This window comes from Cynocephalus volans, chromosome 13 (genome assembly GCF_027409185.1).
Source record: "Cynocephalus volans isolate mCynVol1 chromosome 13, mCynVol1.pri, whole genome shotgun sequence".
NCBI lineage: Eukaryota > Metazoa > Chordata > Mammalia > Dermoptera > Cynocephalidae > Cynocephalus > Cynocephalus volans.
This window is the reverse complement of record NC_084472.1, coordinates 68,430,137-68,458,031: the sequence shown is the minus strand read 5'-3', so window position 1 is coordinate 68,458,031 and position 27,895 is coordinate 68,430,137. Positions and strand designations below refer to the sequence as shown.

Here is a 27,895-nt window from a genome sequence, read left to right as displayed (position 1 = left end):
GAATCCTAATTCAGATCATGTAAAGAAAAACAAATCAAAATCTATCACCTCACTTACCTGGTGGACATTTTCTTCTTTTATGTCCATGTTCTAAGCTTTAGGAATAATGAGAGATTTCTTAAGTTTTGATTTATCCAAATCATGTATCTGTATCAGATTGAAGAACAGAATGTTGTTACATTAATTGTGTATACTTATAGTTGTGCTAGGGTATTCTGTTTCTTAACTACTGTCTTTCTAGATGATCTTGCTCACATCATTTAGATCCTTAGTTACCTGTTTTAAAGGTCTAGCATATGATGAATATCCCCAGATTTTTTTTTTTTTTTTTTACCTGGTCCTTAGATGAACTGGATTGTCCATAACGGGCAGTATTGAAATGACGCTTCTTTGAAGTTCTCGAAGACTGTGGACATAGTTTTCCTTTAGACCTGTGGGCTGTTCTGTTTACTATCAACCTGTGGTCATTTACATCAACTTTAGTTTGATCTGCTGGTCGTTGCTGCAGTAGTTGGGGTTCTTCCGTTTCTGTATCTGATTCAAAAATGTGTGGTCGTCTTTTCAGTTTTAATGACTCGTGGCCTTTCCCTAAAACTTGTTTTATACATTTGCTTGTCAAATTTTCTTTTCCATTCCCTGGGAAGTCGGCAGCACTTTTTATCACACCTAAATTGTTATTAGACATCTGAACTAATGCACTATTAGACAGTTGTTTGCTTTCATTTAAACTCACAGTTGAAGACAGATACTTTGTCATATTTTCATAGAACTCAGTATTTTTTTCTTGTAGAGGTCTGGAACTCTTCTGATTTAAATTTCTAGCATGCATCTGAATGTTACTATCAGATCTTTTTTTAATGGCTGGATCTACATTAAGTTTGTCATCCCGGATCATACTAGTTTTAAGTGAAAACGATTTAGATTCTGTAACAACATGCTGTTTTCCTTTCAGGTTGCCAAGTGCTGAGATATTTTTGTTCGTCTGTAACAATCTATTTTTGAAAATTGGTATGAATTTAGGGGTGATGTTACTCTGAGAGCTAAGATTTGTGTGTTGAACTTGAGTATTTCCTTTGTTGGGTTTTAATACTTCCAAATGTACCTGTGGTACCTTATTAGACAGGGATTTCTTTATACTCTGGACAGACTCTGGCTGGTGATACAGAGCTGAGAAAACTACTGACTTTGGCTGGCTGGCCGAAAGCTCCACCTTGTGGCCTCCTGCTACTAAACATGGTAGAAGACTTTCAGCCAAGGCAGGTTTTGTGGAAGTGGCTTGAGTCAAAGAAGCTCTGAACATTTTTTTAGTGGTCAAATTGGGTGGCTTGATTTTGTTTTCCTGAAAAGATAAAGATTAGGAAAATTAAAAATGTAATAATATCCTTAATGAAAAAATAAAAAATATCATCAAAATAAGAATATAAGGTAACACTATGACATATAGAATAGGTAAAGGAAAACAAAATATAAATGAGCCTTCTGGTGGAAATGTGTACATTTCTTATGGTTTGTATCCTTCTTTTGGTACCATCCTTTCAAGATAATACTTTAAGATGAATATATATTCCAAATTCTATATAAATCAACCATAAAGACTATACACACAGCTACCCATTGTCTTCCAAAGGTGCTCATGCTGCTCTATGACTTATTTACTCTTATGTCCTTCACAGTTACTCAGAAATACTTGTTCAAAGAAATTTAATTAATGGTGGAATCTATGTGCGCCCTTCAAGAATAAGTAGGATTTTGACTACAGGGCAGGGGCTGTTTGTGTCTTCATCATTTTTGGTTTTTTGTTGCCCACCACAGTGCTTGGTTCCTGGGGGCAACTCAGCAAATTTCTGTCACATGAACTTGTTAGATAAATCAAAGAGAGCCAAGTGGTTATTTTCTTTAATTGTGGATATGTATCATAAAATTCACCATTTTAACCATTTTTGTTTTGTTTTGTTTTGTTTGGCAGCTGGCTGGTACATCAGAACCATTTTAACCATTTTTAAGTGAACAATTCAGTAGCTTTCAGTTCATTCACCACTGTACTTGTGCTATGTAACCTCACTACTATCTACTTCCAAAATTTTTTCTTCATTCTAAACAGAAACTATATTCCATAAACAGGAATTCCCTATTTTCCCTTCCTCCCAGTCCCTGGTAACCTCTATTCTACTTTCTACCTCTATGAATTTGCCCATTCTAGGTAACTTATATAAGTGGAATCATACAATAGTTGTCCTATTTCACTTAGTATAATATTTTCAAGGTTCATCAATGTTGTAGCATCTACCAGAATTTCATTCCTTTGTACACCTGAATATTCCACTGTGTTTATATACCAAGGTCATATCCTGAGGTACTGGGGGTTAGTACATCAACATATGAATTTGGGGTGATACAATTCAACCCTTATGTCTCTGGACATATACCTCTGGAGAGAGTGAGGAGGGGATACAGATGTTTTTCTGAAGACCATCTGTACGAGAGAGCTAGGGTAAAGCTAAAAAGTGTCTGATAAAATCTTATACACCATCTTTGTCAAATACCATATGAACAGAGACTACCACCATCAGACCAATCCAAGTCAAGAAGGGAAGGCCCCTCTCCTCCCATCTCCCAGCTGGGATTGTTTAATGGATATAGAAGACTGGTATTTAATTTCCATTCCACCCTCCTCCTAGTGTTCCTTCCAGCACTAGAGCCTGGAAATCTAAAATTGACATTTTCTCCTCTGCAGCTACAGTTCGGATGTAATTTAGAAACTGCCAGTCAGATGCACTCATACAATATCTGGAAGGCGAAGTAAAGTAAAGTCACACTTCTGCTGTTTTTGTTGAAAAGCTTACTACTTATGAATGCCTTTGACTTTCAATTGCAGAGTTGGCAGAAGCTCAAGCAGAGCTCAGGGCATCTATTCTCCTGCTGCACACCATGTCAGGCAAACATACCAATGCACTTCACCACACACCAGTGTCCTCACCCTACATAAATTCTCCCTATGCATAGATGCTATATAGAGAAAAGGATTCTCAAACTTCTTAACTTTTGAAATTCTACCTCAAAGAGATGTTTTGTCAGAGGTAACTGAGTCACCCTGAAGTATCCAGACTGAATTTTTTCCACTTGATGAAAAAAGAGTTTGAGAACTAAGTTGAACTCATTCATAGAAACACAAAAAACACCCAATTTTTGGCCCCTTGGTTCTATAAACTGAGGTTACCTTTAAACAACATACCTACTACTTAAGATACCAGAATAAAAACTCATGGGGATTTTCATGTAAGAATAAATAACTTTTCTAGAATATGTGTCTTGTGTCTGAAATATGCTTACATTCATACCCTGTGTCGTCTTCGCCTCTCTCAGAAATATACATCTGGTGAAAATAATTTTCAGGAGCTTGTTTTGCCTCTTAGTCCATCAATATATTATTTACTCACTCTTTCAATTTTTAAAATACAATAAATAGCCCAAAGGTTTTACCCTAGAGGTTTATATTGAATCTAGAGATTTATATTGAAAATTTATAAAAAGACTACAAATAAGGCCTATGTAAACAGCAGATGAGATCATAAATAATTCACAGAACTTAAATGGTCAACAAACCTAAGCTTTGTGAAATCATAAGCCAATAAAAAACCCCATATGCTTTACTATATCATTATCATTATTCTTCAAGGTATCATTGGCAAAGGTAACTTGGTTGACTTTTAATTTCTAGAATTTATACAATTTATGTAACTTTATACATTAACATACAATTACAGAAGAAAACCAAAAGCTTTAACCTATACTTAGTTATGAATGAATATCTCATAGAGGACTAGTATTAAGGTGATAAGAAACTAAAACTTGAGGAATGATAAAAATGATTGAATGTGTTTCATCTATTAAAATCTGGTTCTGTGCACTGCACGACCTCAATGTGTTTCTTGCCTAAAGCTGAACCAGAATTCAGTTAAGCTTAAATCTAATCACGGGTTTATAGGAAATATGGGGTTTAGAACAACATGTTAACTTTAAATGACATGCGGGCTGGCCCGTGGCTCACTCGGGAGAGTGTGGTGCTGAGAACACCAAGGCCCCGGGTTTGGATCCCATATACGGATGGCCGGTTCGCTCACTGGCTGAGCGTGGTGCTCACAACACCAAGTCAAGGGTTAAGATCCCCTTACCGGTCATCTTTAAAAAAAAACAAAAAAAAACCAAAAAAAAACTTTAAATGACATGACACAAAGAAGCAACCAGTAAAATCCAGAATATGGTATATTCTCCAGGGCAAATGATCTAGTTTTTCTAACAAATAACTGGCAAAAATAAAAGGGGAGAAGTTTTGAAATATTATAGAATAAAGAGATTTAAGTAACAAATAAAATTTATTTAACAAATAAAATTATGTGGACATTGTTTGGATTCTGATTTAAACAAAATCCCTTAAAATGAATCTTTGACATAAACGGGGAATTGCAGTGTGAACTTGTATTTGATGATATTAAGGAACTCTTGTTAATTCTGTTAGGTGTAATAATGACATGAGGATCGTGTAAAAATATTATTTTAAAAGCTCTTATGAGATAGAAATGTGTACTGCAATCTTTACATGTGAAATAATATCTGGGATTTATTTTAAAATACTCCAGTTTACCCTCACCCAAAAATATGTCAAGGAGGAACGAGATGATGGGCAAATGAGAGGTCATTATACTAACTTCTATTATGAATCTTTGAAAATTTCCATAAGTTAAAAAAAACCAACTATTATGAATCTTTGAAAATTTCCATAAGTTAAAAAAAAACAAGACAGTTTGGCTAAGCACTCTGGATAATTTAGTTTTTCTAAAGTCAGTTGAGTTTTAGCAAGTAATGTGATCAATTTATTTTTCATTTTTAAACTTTTGCTTTTTAACATTACTTGAATCTCAGAGCTAACGTGTATGTGGCCTAGCAATAACAACTAATGTCTACTGAGAAGTCAATAAGTACAAGAAACTATTCTAAGTATTATCTCATTTAATGCCAACAGCTCCTAAGAAGTAAGTACTGCAAAGGACATGACCCCCTTCAAGGAAGGACTTGCCACCCCCGCTGCCAGGAGCAAGATCAGCAGATACACCTTCAGGGACTGCCTCAATTACAGAGACACCACCCAAGGATATGCTTGTTTCAGGATGGCCCAAATAAAATGACAGGCAGGAAGGCTTATAAAGGCCTGGCTATTGTGGCCACTGGAGAACAACTCTGATGGGCCATTTTAGGCTCTGAGCTTCTCAGAAGGTTGGCCAAGGCTGTCTGGTGCCGGCTTTGCTTTTTGCCTTCTTGCTTTACCCACACTTGCTTCCTTCCTGCCTTACACAGGTACTGCTTCCAAGAGCAATCCCTCACAAACATCACGTGCACTAGTCCACCTCAGAGTTGGCTCCTAGAGAACCCAATCTATGACAAGTGCCATCATCACCACCACTACGTCTCACCATATTTTACAACTGAGGAAATGAGGCACAGGGAGATCAAATAACTCAACCCCAAATTATACAAGCAGTAAGGGTTTCAAATATAGGAAGCCTATGTCTAGAGCCTGAGCTTTACAAATCTAAACTTTTTCCAATTATGGGACTAAGAATCTGACTACCTGGGTTTCAATTCTAATTCTGCAATGAATTTAACTGTTTGGCTTTGGTTAAATTACTTGTATGTTCTCATTTTCAATTTCCTCTTCTGCAAAATTGAGAAAACAATTCTTTATCCCAAAGGTCAATTTTGATGATTAAATGAGGTAATACACATAAAATCAGCTGGTATACAGAAGGCACTCAATAGAATTAACTAGGATAAATTCTCATTGTCAGGGTTCCAATTGTCAGGAGCAATATAAAAACCAGAATTTCTAATTGTTATTTTACATTTCTGAAGGAAATTTTCACAAATATCTTGTCCTGATTCACTATTTCTAAAACAGACATGGTCTGGAAATATTAAATATTCAATACATACATTCAATAAAAAATGCATGATATAAAGATCTATCTTTCTCCAAATTCCTCAGATTCAGACTTAGCCATCAACTAAACTTTAAATAATATTATGTCTGGACAAAGTTTTAAGACTGACTGCCATAGGGATGTCAATTGGTATTTGTCCACCCACAGTCCCTTTAAGGAAACGGCCTTGCCTATAGCCTCAAATGTCTGGACTTCCATGTTTTTGTACCATCTTTCTCCAACTACTCGTAGGAGGGATTGGCCTCTGACTAGGAAGATAATTCTAAACTCTAAATTTACATGTATCTAATATAGTGGTCTAGAATACATAAGACAAAAGCTGAAAGTAGGAAAAGTAGATAAATCCACAATCATAGTGGGATATCAAAACATACCTCACAACAACTGATAGGTCATAATGCATTTTAACTAGAAACACATAAGAAAAAGGTAACTAGAAAATTCCCATATTTTAGGAAATTAAGAAATACACTTTTAAGTAACTCATGATCAAAAGAAAAATTATAGTGAAAATTGGAAAAAATTTTGAAATGACAGACATAAAAATTTTTAAAAGATACTACTCATAATAATATCAAAAAAATCAAATAGCTAGGAATAAATTTAATAAAAGTACACAAGACCCCCTATACATAAAAGTATAAACTATTATTGAGAGAAATTAAAGAAGATATATTTAATGTGGTGAGAAATATACATTATCGATGGACTATAAGACTCAAAAAAATTCTAATCAAAATCTCAACAGGCTGTGTATATGTATGTGTGTGTATGTGTAACTTGACAAGTTGAAAACAAATGTGTATGGAAATGCATGGATCAAGAATAGCTACAATGCTTTACCAGATATCAAAAATCTTATAAAATTTAATATTATTACAACACTATTTATAATAAACATGAAATTTAAGATTAATTAAGATAATTCTAAAAGTGTGGTATTGGTGCAAGAATAAACAAATAGAGAAAGAGATCAGAGAGTCCAGAAACAAAACCACACACATAAAGACATCTGATTTATGACAAAGGTAGAACTACTGCAAAAATTGTGTAGAGAATAGCATGTTCAATAACTATTGCTTGAACAAACAGATATCCATATTATGAAAGAAATTTGTTTCTCCACATCACACCATATTACAAAAATAAATTCTAATTGGATTGTAGACCTAAATGTAAATGGAAAACAATAAACCTCTTATTAGATGATACTGTAGGAGAATATCTTCATGACTTTGGGGAACAAAAATAATTTTTAAACAGGACACAAAAAGTACCAACCATAAAGAAAAAGACTGATAAGTTTGACTATAAATTAAGACACCATTAAGAGTGAGAAAGTATGTCATAGAATGGAAGAAGATAATTGTGCATAACTGATAAAGAACTCATACATGATAGATGTTACGAATACCTATATATCAATTAAAATAAAAAACATAACAGTAGAAAAATAAGAGAGAGGCACTTCAAAAAGGATATCTAAATGGCCAATATATATATGTAAAGGTGTTCCACTTCATTAATAGTCAGGAAATGCAAATGAAAGACACTCAATAATAAATACGCCCACCAGAATGGCTGAAATTAAAAACCAACAATACCACATGTGGACAAGGATGTGGAGCAACATAAATTCTCCTGCACTGCTTTGGGGGAAGGGAAAGCAGAAACTGGTACAACCATTTTGGAAATAGTTTGGCAAAGCTACAAAAGTTGTAGATATACGAGGGTATTTCAAAAAGTTCATAGAAAAATAGAATTAAAAGATAAAACAAATCTTTTCATGAACTTTTTGAAGTACACTTATACACAGCAATTCCACTCCTAGAGGATTCCTGTACATGTGCACCAGGAGACACACACAAGAATGTTCATTGCAGCATCAGTAGTAACAGCCCCCAAACAGAAACAACCCAAATATCCATCCGTAATATCCTGGATAAAATATAGCATATAATAAAATACTACACAGAAGTAAAAACGAACTGACTACATGCAACAATGTGGATGAATGTCATAAAAGTGATGCTGAACCTAAAAAGTCAGACACAAAGGAAAACAGTCTAAGACTTCTTTTACACAAAGTTCAAAAGCAGGCAAAACTGAAAGATGGTGTTTAAGGATACATACTTAGTTGATAAAGCAAAGAAAGCAAGGAAGAATTCCCATACAAGTTGAGATAGGGGTTACCTTTCGGGAGGAGGGAGTTATGACTAGGAAGGTGCAAGCAGGAGGGTCCTAAAGGGCTGGCCATGTTCTATTTTTTACCTGGGTGATGGTTACATGGGTGTTTGATAAACATTCATCAAGCTGTACACATATGTACTTTTTTTTATTTTTATTTTTTGGCAGCTGGCTGGTATGAGGGTCTGAACCTCTGACCTTGGTGTTATAAGGCTGTGCTCTAAACAACGGAGCTGACTGGCCAGCCTGTATGTACTTTTCTACATGTATGCTATATGTCACCATAATAAGGGATTTTTTATTTTTATTTTTATTTATTTATTTATTTATTTTTATTTATTTATTTTTTTTAAGATGACCGGTAAGGGGATCTTAACCCTTGACTTGGTGTTGTGAGCACCACGCTCAGCCAGTGCGTGAACCGGCCATCCGTATATGGGATCCGAACCCGGGGCCTTGGTGTTATCAGCACCGCACTCTCCCGAGTGAGCCACGGGCCGGCCCAATAAGGGATTTTTTAAATGCAGAAGACAAACCCAGCAGGAAACATCTCTCCTTCCCCCAAAGTTTCTAGCGTCAGTAAAAATCAAAATTCTGAATCTGATTTCAAGTTTGTTCTGATTTCAAGTTTCAGAGTTTGTTCTGACAAACTCTGGGGTGAAGGTAAATCCCCAAATGGCCATTTCTTCCTTAACGTGCCTAGTTAAGGAAGACAGCCAGTTACACTAATTTCTTTAATGAGGTCAGACAGGAGCCAGACGCTAGCCCACTGCCTTCCTCATGCTGCAGGAGTCGCACTTTAAGCTCTGATCGGTTCCTCAGAAACCCCCACCTGATGTGGTGAGGGGCAGGCACCTCACCTTCCACTTAATTGAACTTGTACTGATAGTACAGTCTCTCCAAATGAACACTCTTCACAAAATTCTCTCTCTTTAATCTCTAATAATCCACTTCATTTATATCCTTGATGTGGGTGAAACATTTCATTAAACAATTACTGCTAAATACAATAATAACAAATGACAGTGACAAATGGTTAAGTACAATAATAATAACAAATAGTATTAGAAAAATACTGAATAGAATTACTGCACAATGGCAATGGGTTGGGTATTCACCACAGAAGGCAAGAGACTCAAGTAAGACAGGTGGATGGTAAGTCTTAGAGAACTAGACAAGACGAGAAATCCCTTACCTGTATATGAGGTTTAGTTAGTTCTTGTGTGTAGTAGCATGGTTTATTTGTCATCTTTATGGGAAATCCACAAATATGGGGCAGTTTAGATTTTAAATCTGAAAGAAAAGTTCTCAAGACACCTTCCAAATCTACCCTTGGAAAGAACTGTACTGGCTGACTTCTGATGCAACTGAGAGGGTATCTGAACGATGTTAAAGAACAATGTCAAATTTTTTGTACATAAAAGATAAAAATTTATATTGAATTTTAAAAAGTATTAAAATAGCAAAATTAAAAAGGCACACATAATTAAATACTATTTTTATATTGCTAATTTGATACTATTTGAAGCTGAAAAGCATGCTTTCTCACAGGATCTTCATTCCTCCTATTTTAACATTCACAAGCAACACAATTCATTATATCCTTATTATATGGCTTTTTAAGTGAACTGGCAAACTGAGATACTCAAAAAATAATTTATAAGGAAGATACTGTGACTCTTACAGATAATAAAAATAAATGTTATAGTAAACAAAGAACAGGCTGCATTACCAGAAACAGTAAAAAACTTGATACAGAGAAACAACACATATACTTGTAGATTAAGTTCAAGCTCCAAAAGCAGTTCCTTGAGAAAAGCAGTTGCTTTTTCTGATGAAAAATATTCTGAAGACTTGGAATAATATCTTGGCTTCTAATGAAAGGCAATAACTAATATATGTCAACCTCAGTTTTACTATTAAGATTTGGGTTAGGAAATACAGAATTCAGAAAGAACACTATGGCTCCTCCTCCTCCCATTTTTAAAGTCCAGCAGGTCAGAATACAAAAACTAAGAGACAGGAATGGTGAAGTCAGTACTAATTAAGATTTAAGTTTCACCTGAACACTTGTGCACTTTTCGTGTGTAGATTTTTAAAAATATCATTAAGAAAGATATTTTCTTAAATCAGTGTGGTTCATTAAGGGCAAGTCAAATCCTCTAAGCTTTGCCTGTAAAGTTAGATAATCTTCCAAAAAGAAAAATCTTTGTTAAACAACCTATTCCTTGAATTCAAGTCTGTCAATAATATACAAAATGCCACTGGAGGGAGCTCTTGACTAAGGAGAATCATATGATTGTGTTCTTAACTTTCTACGAAACATATAAACATTTTTTCTGTCTATTCTAAATTTTATTCTCTAAATTGCTGAAATAGTGTCTGAAGAGAAAAAATCATCCTTAAGCTCATCCTAAAATGAAAACACAGGGAAATTCTAAGCAAAACAAAAAACACTCATGCAGATAAGAAGTAGAAGGAACAGTAGTTTCATTCAGACACAGAGAAGGTTGACAATGATGACGACATGGGTGTGGGAGCAAGACTCCATCATGAGGTGGGCACAGGGCATCTGCTACAAGTAGTGCATAAAGGATACGAGAAGGTCCTTTCTCTGATCATTTTGAAGGAGATGCTGCAGTATATTTCAACATTTCCACAATCTGGAAGTTTACAGCCATACTGAAAATTAAGCACAAAATTTAAAATTCTGGAGAAAGCCAAACTTAGGTTAAATTACAAAAAAATAAAATCAGATAACTTCTAACGTAAAATATCTTTCTAGTCCTTACCAGGTCATTCCAGTACGTCTGAAAATCTTCATATGTGTGATAAGGACAGTCAGGGGGGGTGGTATGAAGAATACTTATTATTTGTCCCATTTTCATACTATGAAAAATGAGTTGTAAGATATTATGAGCCAATGTTTAAATATAGTTTGATAAGTTAATTTTGTGATTTAGAAGGTGTTCAAAAAGATTCAGCAGCTATCTCACTACTCATTTATAAGTAACAAGCTAATCACTTGCTCCTAGTTTCAAACATACATTGTGTTAAATCTTTTTGTTTTGTTTTGTTTTAACAAATAAAAATTGTATGTACTTACTGTCATGACATGATGTTTTGAAACATGTATACATCATGGAATGGCTAAATCAAGCTAATTAACATTACCTCACATACTTATTTTTTTGTGGTGAGAACACTTAAAATCTTTCTTAGTGATTTTCAAGAATACAATGTATTGTTATGAACTGTAGTCACCATGTTGTACAAGAGATCTCTTGAACTTATTCTTCCTATTGAACTGAAATTTTATATCCTTTGACCAACATCTCCCCAATCTGCCCCCACCTCGCTGGTAACCACCACTCTACTCCCTGCTTCTGTTTGACTTTTTTTTAGATTCCACATATAAGTGAGATCATGAAGTATTTTCATCATTAGTATCTGGCTTACTTCACTTAACATAATGGCCTCCAGGTTCATCCATGTTGTTGAAAACGGTAGGATTTCCTTATTTTTAAAGGTTGAATACTATTCTATTACATATATGTACTGCTTTTTCTTTACCTATTCATGCAATGATGGACACTTAGGCTGATTCCATATCTTGGCTATTGTGAATAATGCTGCAATCAACATGGGAGTGCAGATAACTTGTTGATATACTGATTTCATTTCCTTTGTACATATACACAGTAGTGGTAGTTCTATTTTTAATTTTTGGAGGAACCTCCATACTATTTTCCATAATGGCTGGACTAATTTATATTCCCACCAACAGTGCAAGAGTTCCCTTTTCTTCATATCCTCTCCAATACTTATCTTTTGCATTTTTGATAATAGACATTCTAATAGGTGTAAAGTGATATCTCACTGTGATTTTAATTTTCATTTCCCTGATTTTTAGTTATGTTGAGCATTTTTAGTATAGTTTGAAATCAGGGAGTGTATTGCCTCCAGCTTTGTTCTTTTTGACTGATTACTTTGGCTATTGGTGGTCTTTTGTGATTTCATACAAACTTTAGAATTGTTTTATTCTATTTCTGTGAAAAAATGTCTTTGGAATTTTGATAGGGATTGTATTGAATCTGCAGATCACTTTGGGTAGTATGGACAGTTTAACAATATTAATTCTTCCAGTCCATAAATATGAATATCTTTCCACTTATTTGTGTTTTCTTCAAATTCTTTCATGAATGCTTTATAGTTTTCATAAGTCTTTCTCTTCCTTGGTTAAATTTATTCCTAAGTATTTTATTTTTTTGTAGGTATTATGAATGAAATCGTTTTCTTGATTTCTTTTTCAGGTAGTTCACTGTTAGTGTATAGAAATGCTACCGATTTCTGTATGTTGATATTGTATCCTACAACTTTACTGAATTCATTTGTCAGTTCTAACAAGTTTTGGTAGAGTCTTTAGGGTTTTTTGTATGTAAGATCATGTCATCTGCAAACACACACGATTTAACTTGTTCCTTTCCAATCTCGATGCCATTTATTTCTTTCTTTTGCCTAATTGCTCTGGTTAGAACTAGTACTATGTTGAACAGAAGAGGTGAGAATGGGCATACTTATCTTGTTCCTCGTCTTATGGGGGTAGCTTTCAACTTTTCACCATTGAGTATGATGTTAGCTGTGGGCTTATCACATATGGCCTTTAACTGTATTAAATCTTAAAAACTGGAATTGTTATGAAAAACTAAATTGAATTGGTGCAAACAATGGGCCAATTATAAACAAAATAATGACTAATAAATTTTTGCCACACGATGGTATGACTCATAATTGTTAGACTTTAGGGAAAAGTCTGTTAAGAGTCGAATAAATCAGAGTCAAATCTATGTTCTCTATCTACTGCTTCCCTTCTCCAATGACTAAATTATCATGTGTATGCTACTAGTTAAAGTTCTTTTTCCTAAGCAAGTTAAAATTTCATCCCAATGGTCTTGCTTATATTAGTAACAAATCATTTTTTCCTGACGATAGTACAAACTTAAAACTCAGCTCATATCAAATTATAATGAATCATTAATTATTATGTATGTTTATAAAGTTTTGTTGACACTATTATGGTAGTAGTCATTTCATAATGGGAAATCTAGAACTTTTACTGTTTTAAAAAATTATATCTAATAAAAATGTATATGTATAATAAAATTATTTTAATAATTTGATAAAGGAATTTTATGGCTTCTGTAAGTATGACAATATTGTTTTAATACCTTTTTAGTTATAATTCAATTTTTTAAATTCACCAAAATGGTTTATACTTTTGCACATACAATGTTAAAGAAGAAAAATAAGAGAAGATTACTATATTTTGAATCTACCCTAGATACTATAAATTGAAATCTCACCTTGGCAAAACGTAGCACCAGTTGCTTAAAATGGAATGTCTCTCAATGACAGCATTCTTGTTAGTATAAAAATCCTTTATAACACTCTGAGAAATATCGAACTCTTTTAGCTTTTAACAGAAATAAGATTTAAATGTGTAAGTCCTCAAATAATTTGACAAAGGAAAAGAAACATTAAAAAATACATTATCTGCTACACACACACACGGTTGGTTATATTTTTAAATAATTAAGTTACGTTGAATTATGCATAACCACTTTAAGTAACATAATCAATGTTTCAGCTTGTCCTGTTTTTCTTCTATAAAGTATATCAAGTATGTCATGCTTTCCCTCTTATCCTCCAAACCCAAACTTCTATTTTGTACTTATTGCAACTGGTTTTCAGTTTTTTTGATTATATTAATTTGCAGGAAGTTGAATCCCTTACTAAGGAAGGTATTTACATTTTATAAGAATAGCTTCTTAACTCAATTTTTTGACATTTTTTTTTTTAAATGAAGGATGAGTAAGGGAGTTATAGTTCTATCTGGTATTTTGGAGGGGAGCACAGAGCTCCATTGTCCTCTTATAGCCCCTTCCCACATCCTAGAATTCTTTCTTCCCTGTTTCTCAGGTTCCCTACCTACCGGGCATTTAAGCTTATAAGTAGCCAACAAGAGTTTGCCACCCACAATTCTCCTACCCTGGGAAGTCTCCCCGGGAGGCATTTTCTTACAGTTAGTCAAAGATATAGAGAAACCTCAAGGGAGGCAAAAAAATAAAGTATTAATGGGTAAAAAGACACTACATTAAGAATAAAGAGAATGGTTCACAATCCCTCACTCCCTTTTTAATCTATCATCACAGCATTGTTTAGGAAACAACATTCTAACCTCACTGTCTACTACTTTTCAAGGAACTCCAGCTAAACTGGGCAACTTTTTATTGCCTGGACAAGTCTTTAGCATTTTAATGATATACAGTACTTGCTTAAAGCATTGCCCCACTCTGGTTTATCCGACTCCTATCAATAAGAGCATTACAGGCCTGCATCTAGACCCACGTCCTCTATGTCTGGTGACTGATCCCTCTCCGAATTCCTACAGCATATGTTAAAACTGATGGAAATGGGGGAGCAGGGATAAGCAGAAAAACATTAACGTAGGAAGAGGAAGATAAGACGTGCTAGTTACATTGTAAGATAAGAGAGCCAAGGACACTCAGAAGGAATAAGGATACATAGTGCCCTGTGCACAAGAGATAAATCTTGCACTGTGATGTACTGTGCTTAAGAGATCTGTTGCCTAAGCTGTGTGATAAAAAGATGGTTAGGGCTGGCATGGCTATGAATGTCAGAAAAGACTGGGTACAGGTGAGTGAATAAACTGAGGGAAAACAGAACCTAAAATTGAGTTCAAAGGAGGTAAGTATCAGGTTCAAACGTTCACAGTTTATGCATTCCTATATACAACTACTTACATAGCTTTAGTTGATATCCTTCCAGGTACTTTCTACACTATTCAGAGGCTCAAGCCAACCACTGCAGGGATATCCATGGTACCAGCATTTATTGTCTATACTAGTCTTTCTCAACGCAGATTATTCTAGAGACTGGCAAACTACCCAACTGTTCACCATACACCCCAAGAGACTGCTAACCCCTCGTATTTATTTACTTAGCAAATATTTATAAAGTGTCCTCTTGTGACCATGCTGATAAATATTACTTTCTCCATATAATGCCAATGTAAAGACTTTGGACTTAATTTTATCTAGACAATTCTGAGGTACTAGAGATATTTAGTTTGGGGATCTTTGTTTTAGAAAGAGAACGCTGTTAACACTTCTGAGGAAGAATTAGAGAATAAACTAGAATGGGAAAGGCTAGAAACAAGGCCCATATGGAGAATAGTTTAACAATACAGGCAAAAGAAGGGAGTCTGAATTAGAACATTGGAAATGGAGATAGGAGTCTATTTCAGAGACCAAGGTAGGCTATTAGAGATGAATTGGATAGAGGCAGCGAGGAAGAGGAAAAGCAAGGATGCCTCTGAAGTCTTCACGTAGGTAACTTACTGGCTGTTGATGGCAATAACAAAAAGAATAAGCACAAAAGAACAGATTTGGGGTAGGGAAGAGTAACAAATAAATACGTTCAGTTTATGACATAATTGAGTCTGAATGCCATTAATACACTCATGTGAAAGCATCCAATAGAGGACAAAGTTGCAACCATACATGATTTAGGGAACTGATTTAATTTATCAAGTATGTATTGAGTGTATAATGCTGAACTGAAGAGAGGAATGTGTCTGCTCCAATTCTAGTGTTTCCTGCCATGTCAAGAATGCTCTACTAACACATATTTCTGGTGTTGCTCTGCCCATCATTAATTCTCCCTAGGGCAGCTGGGGTGACTTAGGTAGCTGGTTAAACTGGGGTGAATAACCAGGTATGCTTGGCTCAACTCTTCCTTCTTCCTCTTGGGAGCCAGCCTGCCAGCAAAGAGTGGTATTGTGCATTCTCTTTGTCCTGTTGGGAACAGCACCTGATCTCCCAAGGGAGGTCTGTGGTTTTCCACTACTTCCTATCACCTTTCATGGCAAAAATTAAAACCTAATAGCATGTTAATAATAATAAATATATTAAGTATATAGTAAATATAGTACACTATAGAAATCAAAATATGTGGTACCTCGGGTGGTGGCAGTCTGATTGTGCAAGCTTCTATACTTAGACAAACTTGAGTTTCTGTTACATTGATGTCTAATACTGAAAATAAAATATTTAACTGTGAACTAGCTATAATTATTGCTCCATCTTATCAAATTATTTCAGTAGTAAAAGAAAATACTTTACTTAATTTATTCAAGTCAAAAACAAAGTAAATAGATATTTTCCATACACAATAAAAATCAAATAGTCACCATATAATATTTGACAGTCTACAGGTGAAACACCTAAAGGAGGCAAAGGTATGATATAGCATGGATATGTGTGCTTGAAGAGTGGAGGTGTTGTAGGACAGTGTTATAAGAAAAATGAGACACTTCACAATCAAAAGGAAAAACCAAGAAATACCTCATACAAGTCTGACATCTATTATATGTAAAAATAAGGAGGCTGCCCTCTTCTAAAACCTGGAGAAGTACCACACTATGCTTCTGACTTGAGTAATGTTTTACTAACATCCTCAAATATACAGGCATACAGTCCAGATTGCCTAGAGCCCTGAAGTCTCTATCATGCTTTTTCATAAATAAAACTACTTCTGACAAGTCAGGATAGTGGTGACCTTGGGAAGGGGTAGCACCTGAAGAAAGCATGAGGGGGTTTCTGGGGTACTGATAATGTTTCTTGATCTGATGGATCAAAATACATGGATATTTTTAGTTTGTGAAAATTCAATGAACTATACACTTAGAATTTGTTAATTTTGCTGCAGTATATTACATTTTAATAAAAGTAAAAAAAAAAAAAAAGAAATCTAACACAGGAGTGAGGAATTTTGCTGTCCTGAGCTGATTATCATTAACATCTACAGCTGTAGTCTCATGATAGAGTTTGGGGATGAAACTAAATTTAGGTAATGAACCCATTCATCCAGACAGAGTGAGAGCCTAGTGATAGCCATTGCACAGTTTAAATACAAAACTACTGTAAATAGGAAAACTAGTTTAGGCTGGAAAGTCAATTGGATCCAGTAGTTGTGGATTACATGTCAGAATTTTAAGGCTATGCCCAAATGGGGGAAGCTCCCACAATTGATTAATGTTTACTGTAGGCTCTGGACTCCCACCTATCTGCTATCTCTGGACTGCCATTTAGGAATCTGTCTACCTCCAATACAACCATGCAAATAGATGAAAAAATTCAATTAGACCATATAGTAAACTCTACACTTCAGATCGTCTGTGTCTCTTTAGACAATTTTTTTTAAAGGAGAAAAAGAGTCATATTCTTCTCATAAGAAATAAGGCTTTGACCTACATCAGTACTGAAGAATTTTTGATGATATGGTTCTAGAAACTATACATTATAAATGCCTGCAGAATTAAACTCCTTCACAATCATAATTTTCTTTACATAGAGAAAATAAAAATATAGGTGTTTATTCCAATTAAGATAAGTGAATTTTTCTCATACAGGTAGAATATGTATTTTGAATCAGAAGTGATTTCTCAGGTGAAATTTTGATTACAATAATATCTGATTAAATTGATATAACCTAATCATCAGGATAACAATGCAATGATCTGTAACATAGTTTTCTTAAAACAACTGTTAATTATATCAATGTTTTATCTATTGACTTACACATTTTTACTTACCAACAGCATTTTGCTTTCCCATCTGAGAAAGAAAATCTCTTCCTTAAAAAATTCACAGGATATGCCATATTATTATAACTCATAAATAATCATGCTTGATAAATACAAAATTTATGTGAAATTATCAAAGCTAAAAAAATTTTCAAATGCAGTTGTTATACAAAGGAATATCTGATGACAGTTCAGAGAAAAATATAACAAATCAAAATATCTCTTCAATTAAAAGGACAGAAATACCCAATTATTCCCTCATATATTTATCTCCTGCTATAAAATACTTGGAAAACAGTCAGATCCTGACAAAAATTCAACATAACCTTTCAGTTCCAATAGCATTGACAATTTGTGTTCATTTTATCATAATGTTTCATAATTCATATTTATTCCTTTCTAAGTATCAAGTATAACATAATAAAAAAAATTTTTTTAAAGAAACATCAACAGGTCCCTGGATGTATCTCAAAGTAAGGAGATAACATTTATGTTGTTGTGGGCTTGCTTGAGAATGCTTAGTTGGGACCGTTTTAAGAACTAGTTTCTAAAAATAGTATATCTTGAAATTAAAAACACATGCATATAATAAAAGTAATCTCATTCAGAAAGCCCCAATAATTGAAAGAGATAAAGTTACCTTGTACCAAGAGATGGCCAGTTCTGTTCCAGGATGGAGCAAGTCTAGCCACGAATGAATATGAAAGGCAGTTTTCAAGAATTACAGGAATTACTCTTTGTGGAGCCTCCATCTAAAAATATGATAGGGCAAAATATGGGCAAATTTAGAGTAGTTGCTATGTCCCTGTAAACTCATAGGAAATGACTGCGTGTTTAGATCACCACCCAACAAACTGAGCTATTCTGGATAAAAATTATAGTCACTGCTACAGCTAATCCTATCCAGTTTTAAAATTAAATAAGTGTTAAAAGATATTCAGTTCAAACCTACTTCTATTGTCATACTATCATAGTCAAACTCTACCATCTTACCTTGACCCAATAAAGCTCAACCTTGAGAGCTCCTTTGCTAAGAACCTTCAACTTTACTCTGTATTCTGCTCCACACAAAGGAACTCAGACCGGAATGATCTTGTAATAGTTTTCATTATTGTTCACTCTAGTTCAGCATTGGAAAATGATTAAAAACATATGTGGGCACATATGCAATCAACAGAGTATCTCTATTTTTACAGAATTATTTTAAAAAATCAGGACTTTCACTTCTGACCAATAAGTAATAGGAACCAGATCTATCCTCCCACTTGAAATGTCTAAAATCTGGGCAAGTTATATAACACAATGGTTCACAAATATTGGATAGCAGACGACAAAGAAGAGTGATCCTCAAGAGATGGGAAACCAAAAAGAAAAGTCTTATGATTTCCCCAGCTTATTGATTAGAGTGTTTCCAGGTTGCAGTGCAGGGAGGGGAAACCCAGGAAGAGTTTGGTAGTCTCCCTGAATTGAGGACAGAGCTGAAAGTCCAGAGAGACCAGGGAAGCTAGATTTTTAGGGGTAAAGTACTAGAGAGGAAAGAGCTGCACAGAGATCAGACTCTGGATATCAGCAGAGACTCCCTCTAGAGTAACTATAGATTAGCACATGCATGTGAGGAAACTACCCAAGGTTGGGAAAGAAACAAGGCTGTTTGCTATGCAAACATCCTTGAAAACACAGTCCAGAAGAAAAGGTTGTGAGAAATTTTGCCTCTGTGAGAAAAACATGCAGAAAAGTGAAGGAGCCAAGGAGAACTGTCTCCCAATATTATGCACCCCTCATTTTTGCACGATTTTGGCTTCTGGCGAATGTTTCCAGGACACAACTGAATAACACGTTGCAGGTTATGGGATTAAATCTGTTCAATTTGTCTCACAGAGAATTTAATTAAGGCTACTACCAATAAGACTCCAAGCAGCAGGATGAGGTCAACCTGCAATGCTGACCTCAAACATGGCCCCAGGGGCCCAGACCCAAGCAGCTGAACAAATCCATAAACTACCAGGGTCGACGTTAGCTAGGTGACTTTCTCCTTGGCCTAGGGAATTAATCCAGATATAGCAGGATATATCAGCACAGATTCAGCCTTTGCATGCAAGGAGGAAGTCTGGGGCAATTCTATCAACCATAACCATCCTGGCTGGTGACTTGAATGTTCTGCAGGGCAAAGATGGTGTCATTTATCACTTCAGCTAAAGTAGGGAACAAATTCTGTACCAACTTCTCTATTTGGGTGACTCCCATTGTAGGAAAAACTGCTCACAAGGTGTGCAGTTACAAATCAGTTACCCCTCCAGAAAGCCCCCTCCAAATAACCAAGGGCAGTCTCATTTTGGAGAGATCTCTGCAATTGTCTGAGGGCTACTAATATAACTTCAAGAAGAAACAGACAAATCCACATTCACAGGTAGAGATGTGAATACCCCTCTCTCAATAATTGATACAAGTAAACAGAAAATAAATGAGAATATAGTAGACCTACTAACACTATCAACCAATGTGACCCTATTAACATCTACAGAATACTTGACACATTTATAGAATACACATTCTTTTCAAGTGGGCAAAGAACATTTGCTAAGACAGACTCTATTCTGGGCCACAAACAACTCCCAATAAATTTTAAAAGATTCAAGCTATGCACAACATGCTCTTTAGCAACAATTAAATTAAAAATCAATAGAAAAAAGATACTTGGAAAATCCTGAAGTATTTAGAAACAACATAACATACTTTGAAATAACCCACAGATCAAAGAAGAAATAAACAGGAATTATAAAGTATTTTTAACTGAAGAAAATCAAAACAAAACGTGCTTAGTAGGAAACATATAACACTAAATGTCTCTATATTAGAAAAGAAGAAAATTCTCAAATCCATGACTTTATCTTCCACCTTAAGAAACCAGAAAAAGAAGAGAAAACTAAACCCATAGTAAACAGAATAAAGGAAATAATAAAGAACAAAACAAAGGTCAATGAAATACAAAACAATAAAACAATAGAGAAAATTAATGAAACCAAAGTCCTGTTCTTTCAGAAGATCAGTAAGATTGCTAAACATCTAGCTAGACTGAGGGAGGGGGGAAAAACACATACATTATCAATAACAGGAATTAGAGAGGTGGCATCCCTACAGATTCTACAGAAAAGAGAAAAAAGGGAATATTATAAGCAACTTTATGCCAATGAATTTGACAACTTAGATGAAATAGTCACATTCCTTAAAATAGATAATTTGAATAGCTCAAAATAACTTGATAACTTGAATAGCTTAATATAGATAACTTGAATAACTATTAAAGAAATTAAAATTGTAGTTAAAAACTTTCCCACAAGCTAGGGTCTAGATAGTTTTACTGGTAAATTTTATGAACAAAATAACAAAAATTCTATACAAATTCTTGCAAAAACTTGAGAAGGAGGGGATTTTTTCCTATCAGAAGATTCCTGAAGGCAGGGACTTTATCTGGTTCACAGCTTTATCCCCAGAAACAAATAGAGTACTTAGCCCATTATAAGTGTTCAATAAATATCTGCTGACTATGATTATTAATATATGCTGACTATAATTATTATGTAGAAAGTATCCATATAAAGAAAACTTGAGCATATCCATGTAGGCTCAATCAGGGTAGGAAAGCAAGTGAAGCTGGAAGAAAGCTTATGAATTAAAAAAAAAACTCAGGATGTGGAAGTCCAGTGAAGAGAACAAAACAAGTTTACTTAGAAATAAGAAACAGGGATAAATGGAAAAAGCATAAGACTATAAATAGAAAGATTTTAAATATTTTGGAGATGTGACACCTTGCACCAATGAAGTCAAAGGTGTACATTAAAAGCCAACAGACATATGAAAAAATGCTCAACTTCACTCAGCATTCAGGAAATGCAAATCAATACTACACTGAGATACCATCTCACCCCAGTTAGGATGGCTAAAATCCAAAAGACTCTGAACGATAAATGCTGGTGAGGTTGCGGAGAAAAAGGAACTCTCATACATTGTTGGTGGGACTGCAGAATGGTGCAGCCTCTATGGAAAATGGTATGGAGGTTCCTCAAACAATTGCAGATAGATATACCATATGACCCAGCTATCCCACTGCTGGGAATATACCCAGAGGAATGGAAATCATCAAGTCGAAGGTATACCTGTTCCCCAAAGTTCATCGCAGCACTCTTTACAATAGCCAAGAGTTGGAACCAGCCCAAATGTCCATCATCGGATGAGTGGATACGGAAAATGTGGTATATCTACACAATGGAATACTACTCAGCTATAAAAACGAATGAAATACTGCCATTTGCAATAACATGGATGGACCTTGAGAGAATTATATTAAGCGAAACAAGTCAGGCACAGAAAAAGAAATATCACATGGTCTCACTTATTGGTGGGAGCTAAAAATAAATAAATAAATTCACACACACAGACACACACACAAAAAAAAACGGGGGGGGGGGAGAAGACATAACAGCTACAGTTCCTTGAAGTTGATACAACAAGCAAACAGAAAGGACACTGTTGGGTGGGAGGGAGGAGAGGGAGGAGGGAGGGAGGTTTCGGTAATGGGCCACAATAATCAACCACATTGTATATCGACAAACTAAAATTAAAAAAAAAAAAGATTGTGGAAAAATAGAAAAAATAAAATAATAAATAAATAAATAAATAATTAAAAAGACTGAAAGAAAACACAGCACAAAGTAAGCATTTTTATTAGTGTAAGCATTTTATTAGCATTTATAAGGACTGTGGATAATATTTTTCTTAATTTTTCACTTTTATAATTTTAAGGTACATATAAAATGATGCTTAGTATAAACATTCTTTTACTACATCAATACTGAAATGCTACCTATTCTTCAACACAGAAAATAACTGTTTTGATCTTTAGAATTCAATTTAGAAATCATATTTTATCTATTCTTTTTGTAAAATTTGTCATGGTTTTGTTCAAAAACAATACAATTTTGACCCACAGATTTTACAGCATTGTGGTTTTAAAATCAATAAGAAGATCAAATTCTCCAAGAACAGCCAGTAAGACAGCAAAGGGGTCTCCATTAAACCATGAGATACTTTCCACAGTAGAGAACAGAATTTTGTAGAAATTACTGAAAGAACTAGGTCATAGTTCTAGGCGAATGATATACTGTAAACTTGGTTCTCATAGCTCATAAATGGCCTTTTCAAGATAACCAGAATCCTTAGATGACCAAAGACTGGTCTCAGCAAAAATATTTAACCATAATTCTTCCTTATTGCTTCTAAACAATACTGTTTTCCCACAGATTGTGACTGATAGCTAAAACCAGCCTTCAGATCATTCAAAGATTTCTCAGGGAATTGCAAAGCACCATCAGGTATTATCAAAACTATCATTCTCCTAGAACCTAAAGGCAGCATCTCATCTTGGAGATGACCAGAAACCTCATTATTCCAAACCCCACTATGTCCAGAAACAGAGGCACGCAGTGATGGCTGGACAGGCTGCTAGAGTAACTAATGATACAGTGCCTCAGAGTTACATGAAGAGTCACAAAGAGAGCTCTAGCCAAGGCTCCATGACGATTTACTGAGATTCGGAGAGGCACTAAAGCCCATGTATTCATTTTTTTCATTGCTAACATCCAGAAGCTCATCACCATGTAGAGTACAATCTATAATGTTTTGTTCCTCCACATATTAGCTATATGATGTGAGCAATAATTTCACCCTCTTGGTTTCACTTTCTTCATCTGTAAAAATTTCACTTATTTGAAAATGTATATGACAAATGAGATTATGACACAGAAAATGCCTGCAATAAAGTATCCAACAAAAAATAAGCCTCTTCCCCTCTTTCAATACTAAATGTGCACAAAATAATTGTTTGGAAAAAATTGTTGGGTTCTTTCACAGTCATAGCAATAACTTATGAGAAAGATACTATGATTTTTATTCACTGATGAGAGAAGTTGAGCATACAATCAATATAAACAACATCTGGAATTATTATCCCTTTAAAAACTTACCTTAGCTCCAAATTTTTCAATATAGGTATTAAGTTTTCCAGCTTTATAAAATGCTATCTGTAACAAAAATCCACATTTATAAAAAAGACAACATAAATATGTAATTAAATAATTCAATACAGAAAGATTTTAAGCATTATCCAGCAGAAGGCATAGAATCAGGCCATCATTCTAGCAGCTCCTATGCCTTGGAGAAGAAGTGATGTTCATTTTCCCCCTGAACTAGAATCTGTGGGCACATTCTCAAAGTGAGGAAAGCTTTTCTGAGAGTGACATGACTATAGAAGTCACACAAAGGAAAAGGCCAGTGAATTTCATATAATAAATACTTAATACCTTTCTTAATATACAATAAATTCTTAAACACGAATAAGGAAAATGAACACAAATGGAAGATCAAGTTCAAAAGGCCTAAGTGCTCTACTTCACTAATGAAAGAAATACAAATTAAAGGAAGATAATATTTTTAACCCAGCAGATTAAAAAATACTTAAAGGCTTCTAATATCCAGCATTAATGGGGGTGTGGAAAAATAGGTTCTTTCATACACTATTTCTTAAAATGCAATCCAGACAAGCTTTTTGGAGAGAAATTTAGCAATGTTTAGATTATAGTTTAAAATGTGCAGTAATCCCACTTATAGAAATTTAACCCATAGAAAGTATAGGGCACATAAAAAATGATATAATTCTAATGATGCTTTCTGAAGCACTGATTGTAATAGCACAAAACTTGAAACTCAGATGCGCATTAGAAAGTAATAAACTACTATACACCCATACAATGAAATATTTCAGTCTTAAAAATGAGAAAAATATATGTACTGACATAGGAAGATTTCCAGGAAAATCTGTTAAAGAGAAAATAAAAGGAAAGTTCCAAAATAGTATGTATAAAAACCTCATTTTCTACTTTAATTATTTTTGTAATTTTTTTGCCTAATGTTATACCTTTATAAGAAAACAAAGCATATTTTAAAAAAATAGATGGCTACTTTCCTCTTCTTCCTATTCTTGCTAAGATTAGGATACTTGAATTTGCTAGAACTTTAAAACAATATCCCTGCTTGTTCCATAAAGATTTTCAGGTAGGAAAGGACACAAATAAGAGATATTAATCTACTTGCTCATCAACAGCTTGTCTTTCTTAAAAACTATATTAAGGATAAGAAGATAAAAGATGGACATGTAACATAAACCTAGAAGAAAAATAAAAGAACTGAAGGTTTTGGATGACTTACTAGCATTACTAATAAATGTTGATTTCACTGGATTCTGGGGAATTAAAATCTCAGAAAAACAGGATTTTCAGAAAGATTTTTGACAAAAATCTCAGGATAATATGATTTTAATAAAGATTTTTGACACTTCATTATAATTCTCAGTTATATACAGTATTGGGAAATATGTTTCCAGTTCTAATTTTAGTAAGTGTAAAAATGTTTTTTAATAAAATTTTCAAATTTAAAAAACATTGATCTAAGTTTGTTAAAAACGGTTGGAGATCTGTTGAAATGGGAAACTTCATTCTTTGTATTATGCGTAATTCTAAAGAATATAATATGATAAAAGGTATTAAGCCCATGTTATCTTAAAAAATACTAAGTTTTATTCATGAATAGTCTATTATTTTAGCACTTAAGACAGAGAAAACTAAATATTAAATGAGAACCAGGAAAATGGATTTTTAACATCCAGGCATATCAAAGTTAGTCTATTAATGGTTCGATCAAACTATGACACACTGTGACTCATCCTTATAAGCCATCCCCAGCTGCAGCTTTGATACCTAAATTTTTGTTTATAAGTATTGCTCCCAATAATCAGTAATATTTCATAAAATGTTAAAATACTAACCGCCATCACCACCCAAATTTGGTTTAATACTCCAGGCACAGGTGATGTAAGAATATCTTGATGCAAAAGTAGCAATTGCCTGTGGAGATGAAATGTATTAATTTCAAAGTAGACTTGCCCTCTGTCTGTGTTTTCACTTTATTGGAACATTTAAAATATTTGCTTAGTTAAAATTTTAATTTTCTTCTAGGCAAGGATTATAGACGTCTGTATCTCCCCACACACAAGCATGGAACCTTAGACATTGTAGGGACTCAGTCAACACTTGAATTAAGAGAATTATGAAGTTTTAGATACTGAAATTAATGAGAATTGTCCCTACATCTGAGTTTCCCAACCTCTTTCATCTGTCAACCTAAATTCCTCTTTTAAAACTCTATTTCTGTCCTAAATATATACTTAAGAAGTCTAAACAGTGAGGAATCCATCTCTTTTAACTTCTGTTTCCTCCATTTTTTTTTTTTTTAAGGTAGTGGGCAGGAGGCACTGGAGACAAGAGTCTAAAGATTTACCAATCAGCGAAATTATCAACTACTTGAAAATTAGAACTACGGACTAGATTCTTTTCCTTCAAAAAGGAAATTCTTCCCAAGACAGAAAGAAGTAGGTAGCGGTTTTACTTTAGTTTTCAACAGTCAAATGAAATTAAAACAAAATTCATGAAAATTCAAATTACCATCAATAATTTTGTTCAAAGTTCAGGGAAAAGGTAGGAAAAATACAAAAATAAATAGCTGGAAATTTGAAAATTTTCAACATTACTAATTATCAAAGAAACAAATTAAAATAACCACAGGTACATGTATGGGCTTATCTCAAAAAACAAGATGGGCCAACCTGTTTCTGGTGGCTTCACATTCGTTGGAACCCAGCTGTAGCAGGTACTTGCTTTTGCAAGGCCTGCCTTTGTGGGACAAAGCTAGGTTTCTGTTCAGTGTGCTAGGCTTTCACTTACTGGGAGAGTGAGTTAAGACAGCCTCATTCTGTGGGCATGGCCACTTTCAATTCAATGGCAAATAGCAGAAAACTCACTTAAAGGTTTTCTACCTATTTTAGTATTTCCTGAAGGGGCCACAGGAAAGTCTTCAATAGATATCGAACTACAACTTAGTGGGAAGGGTAAGAGCTCCCTAACGCTCTTGGGTGGGAAAATATGCAATAAGCCAAAGAAAAGTTTTATAAGTAAGAGGAAAATGGAGGATACCCCAAGAGTGTCTTCCTCCTTTCTTGCCCCAGCAATCTTACAGGTGTTTGTTTTCCAAGAAATTCAGTTAAAGATATAATCTTGTCATGTGTTCTATGAGAACTTCTTTGACTGCCTCAAACAATCTAAGGGATTAACACATAGTAGGTCCTCAGTAATCATAGAATTATACTTTAGGCTTCTACTAAACTGTTTTTCAAAGAATATCTTGGGTTAGATATCTTGAGACAATTCCTAGAGAAACACTCTTCAGTGTTTTACATTGAGTTGAAAATTTTAAAAACTATACTAATGTAAAATGTGTGTAGTATCTCTAAGTGCCCCATGACAACAAATACTCAGTAAATATTTATAAATTAGTATCTCTATGTTTTGGGGAGCCTGATTTTAATTCATGAATGTCTATAGAGAGTTTAAATTTAAGGAAAGCACATAAATGGTCACAAATAAAAAAAAACAAATATAAAAACTCAAGTATTTTAAGTCTCTCTTTAAATGTAATCCAATATACTTGGTCAAAATGAAACTGAATTCCTTTATTTTAAAATTCATAAAATTATACACACAGGTTAAGTGAACGAGTATTTTTCTTTAAAGGAAATCCATCTAAAGCAGCTCTAATAGGTCTTAAAAAGTTTGGGCCGGCCCCGTGGCGCACTCGGGAGAGTGCAGTGCTTGGGAGCACAGCAGCGCTCCCACCGCGGGTTCAGATCCTGCGCGGTGCAGGCAACACCAAGCCAAGGGTTGTGATCCCCTTACCGGTCACAAAAAGACAAAAAAAAAAAAAAAAAAAAAGTTTGAAAAGCCTCTGTTATAAGAGGTATTTTTTACCTGCATATCTTCATTTGTGTACTCCTAATCACAGTATCTGCCACACCATTATTCAATATTATCCTGATAGCACAGAGTTTGTGTAAATCTGGAAGTGTGATGAAGAACAGTGACTGCTGCCTAGAATCATTCAT

The 27,895-nt window shown here is 34.4% G+C and overlaps 1 protein-coding gene across 1 annotated transcript; it reads right to left on the bottom strand.

The window, feature by feature from the left end:
* Positions 1-90: 90 nt before the first annotated feature.
* C13H18orf63 (chromosome 13 C18orf63 homolog) lies at positions 91-27,895 on the bottom strand. Its single transcript, XM_063076497.1, has 12 exons — positions 27,762-27,895; positions 25,727-25,805; positions 23,871-23,927; positions 18,491-18,602; positions 17,860-17,901; positions 16,224-16,300; positions 13,547-13,656; positions 10,976-11,072; positions 10,783-10,865; positions 9,379-9,562; positions 335-1,339; positions 91-147 (listed from the first exon to the last, which is right to left on the bottom strand). The coding sequence occupies exons 1-12, from the start codon at positions 27,893-27,895 to the stop codon at positions 91-93; spliced, it is 2,037 nt and encodes a 678-aa protein (XP_062932567.1).

Bases quoted from the DNA above. Each gene is read 5' to 3' on its own strand.
- C13H18orf63 (XM_063076497.1), bottom strand. From the start codon at position 27,895: ATGAATGATTCTAGGCAGCAGTCACTGTTCTTCATCACACTTCCAGAT. The intron at 10,866-10,975 runs GTAAGGACTAGA...CTTAATTTTCAG, and splicing joins AGACGTACTGGAATGACCTG to TATGGCTGTAAACTTCCAGA. The intron at 148-334 runs GTAAAAAAAAAA...AATCTGATACAG, and splicing joins CCAGTTCATCTAAGGACCAG to ATACATGATTTGGATAAATC.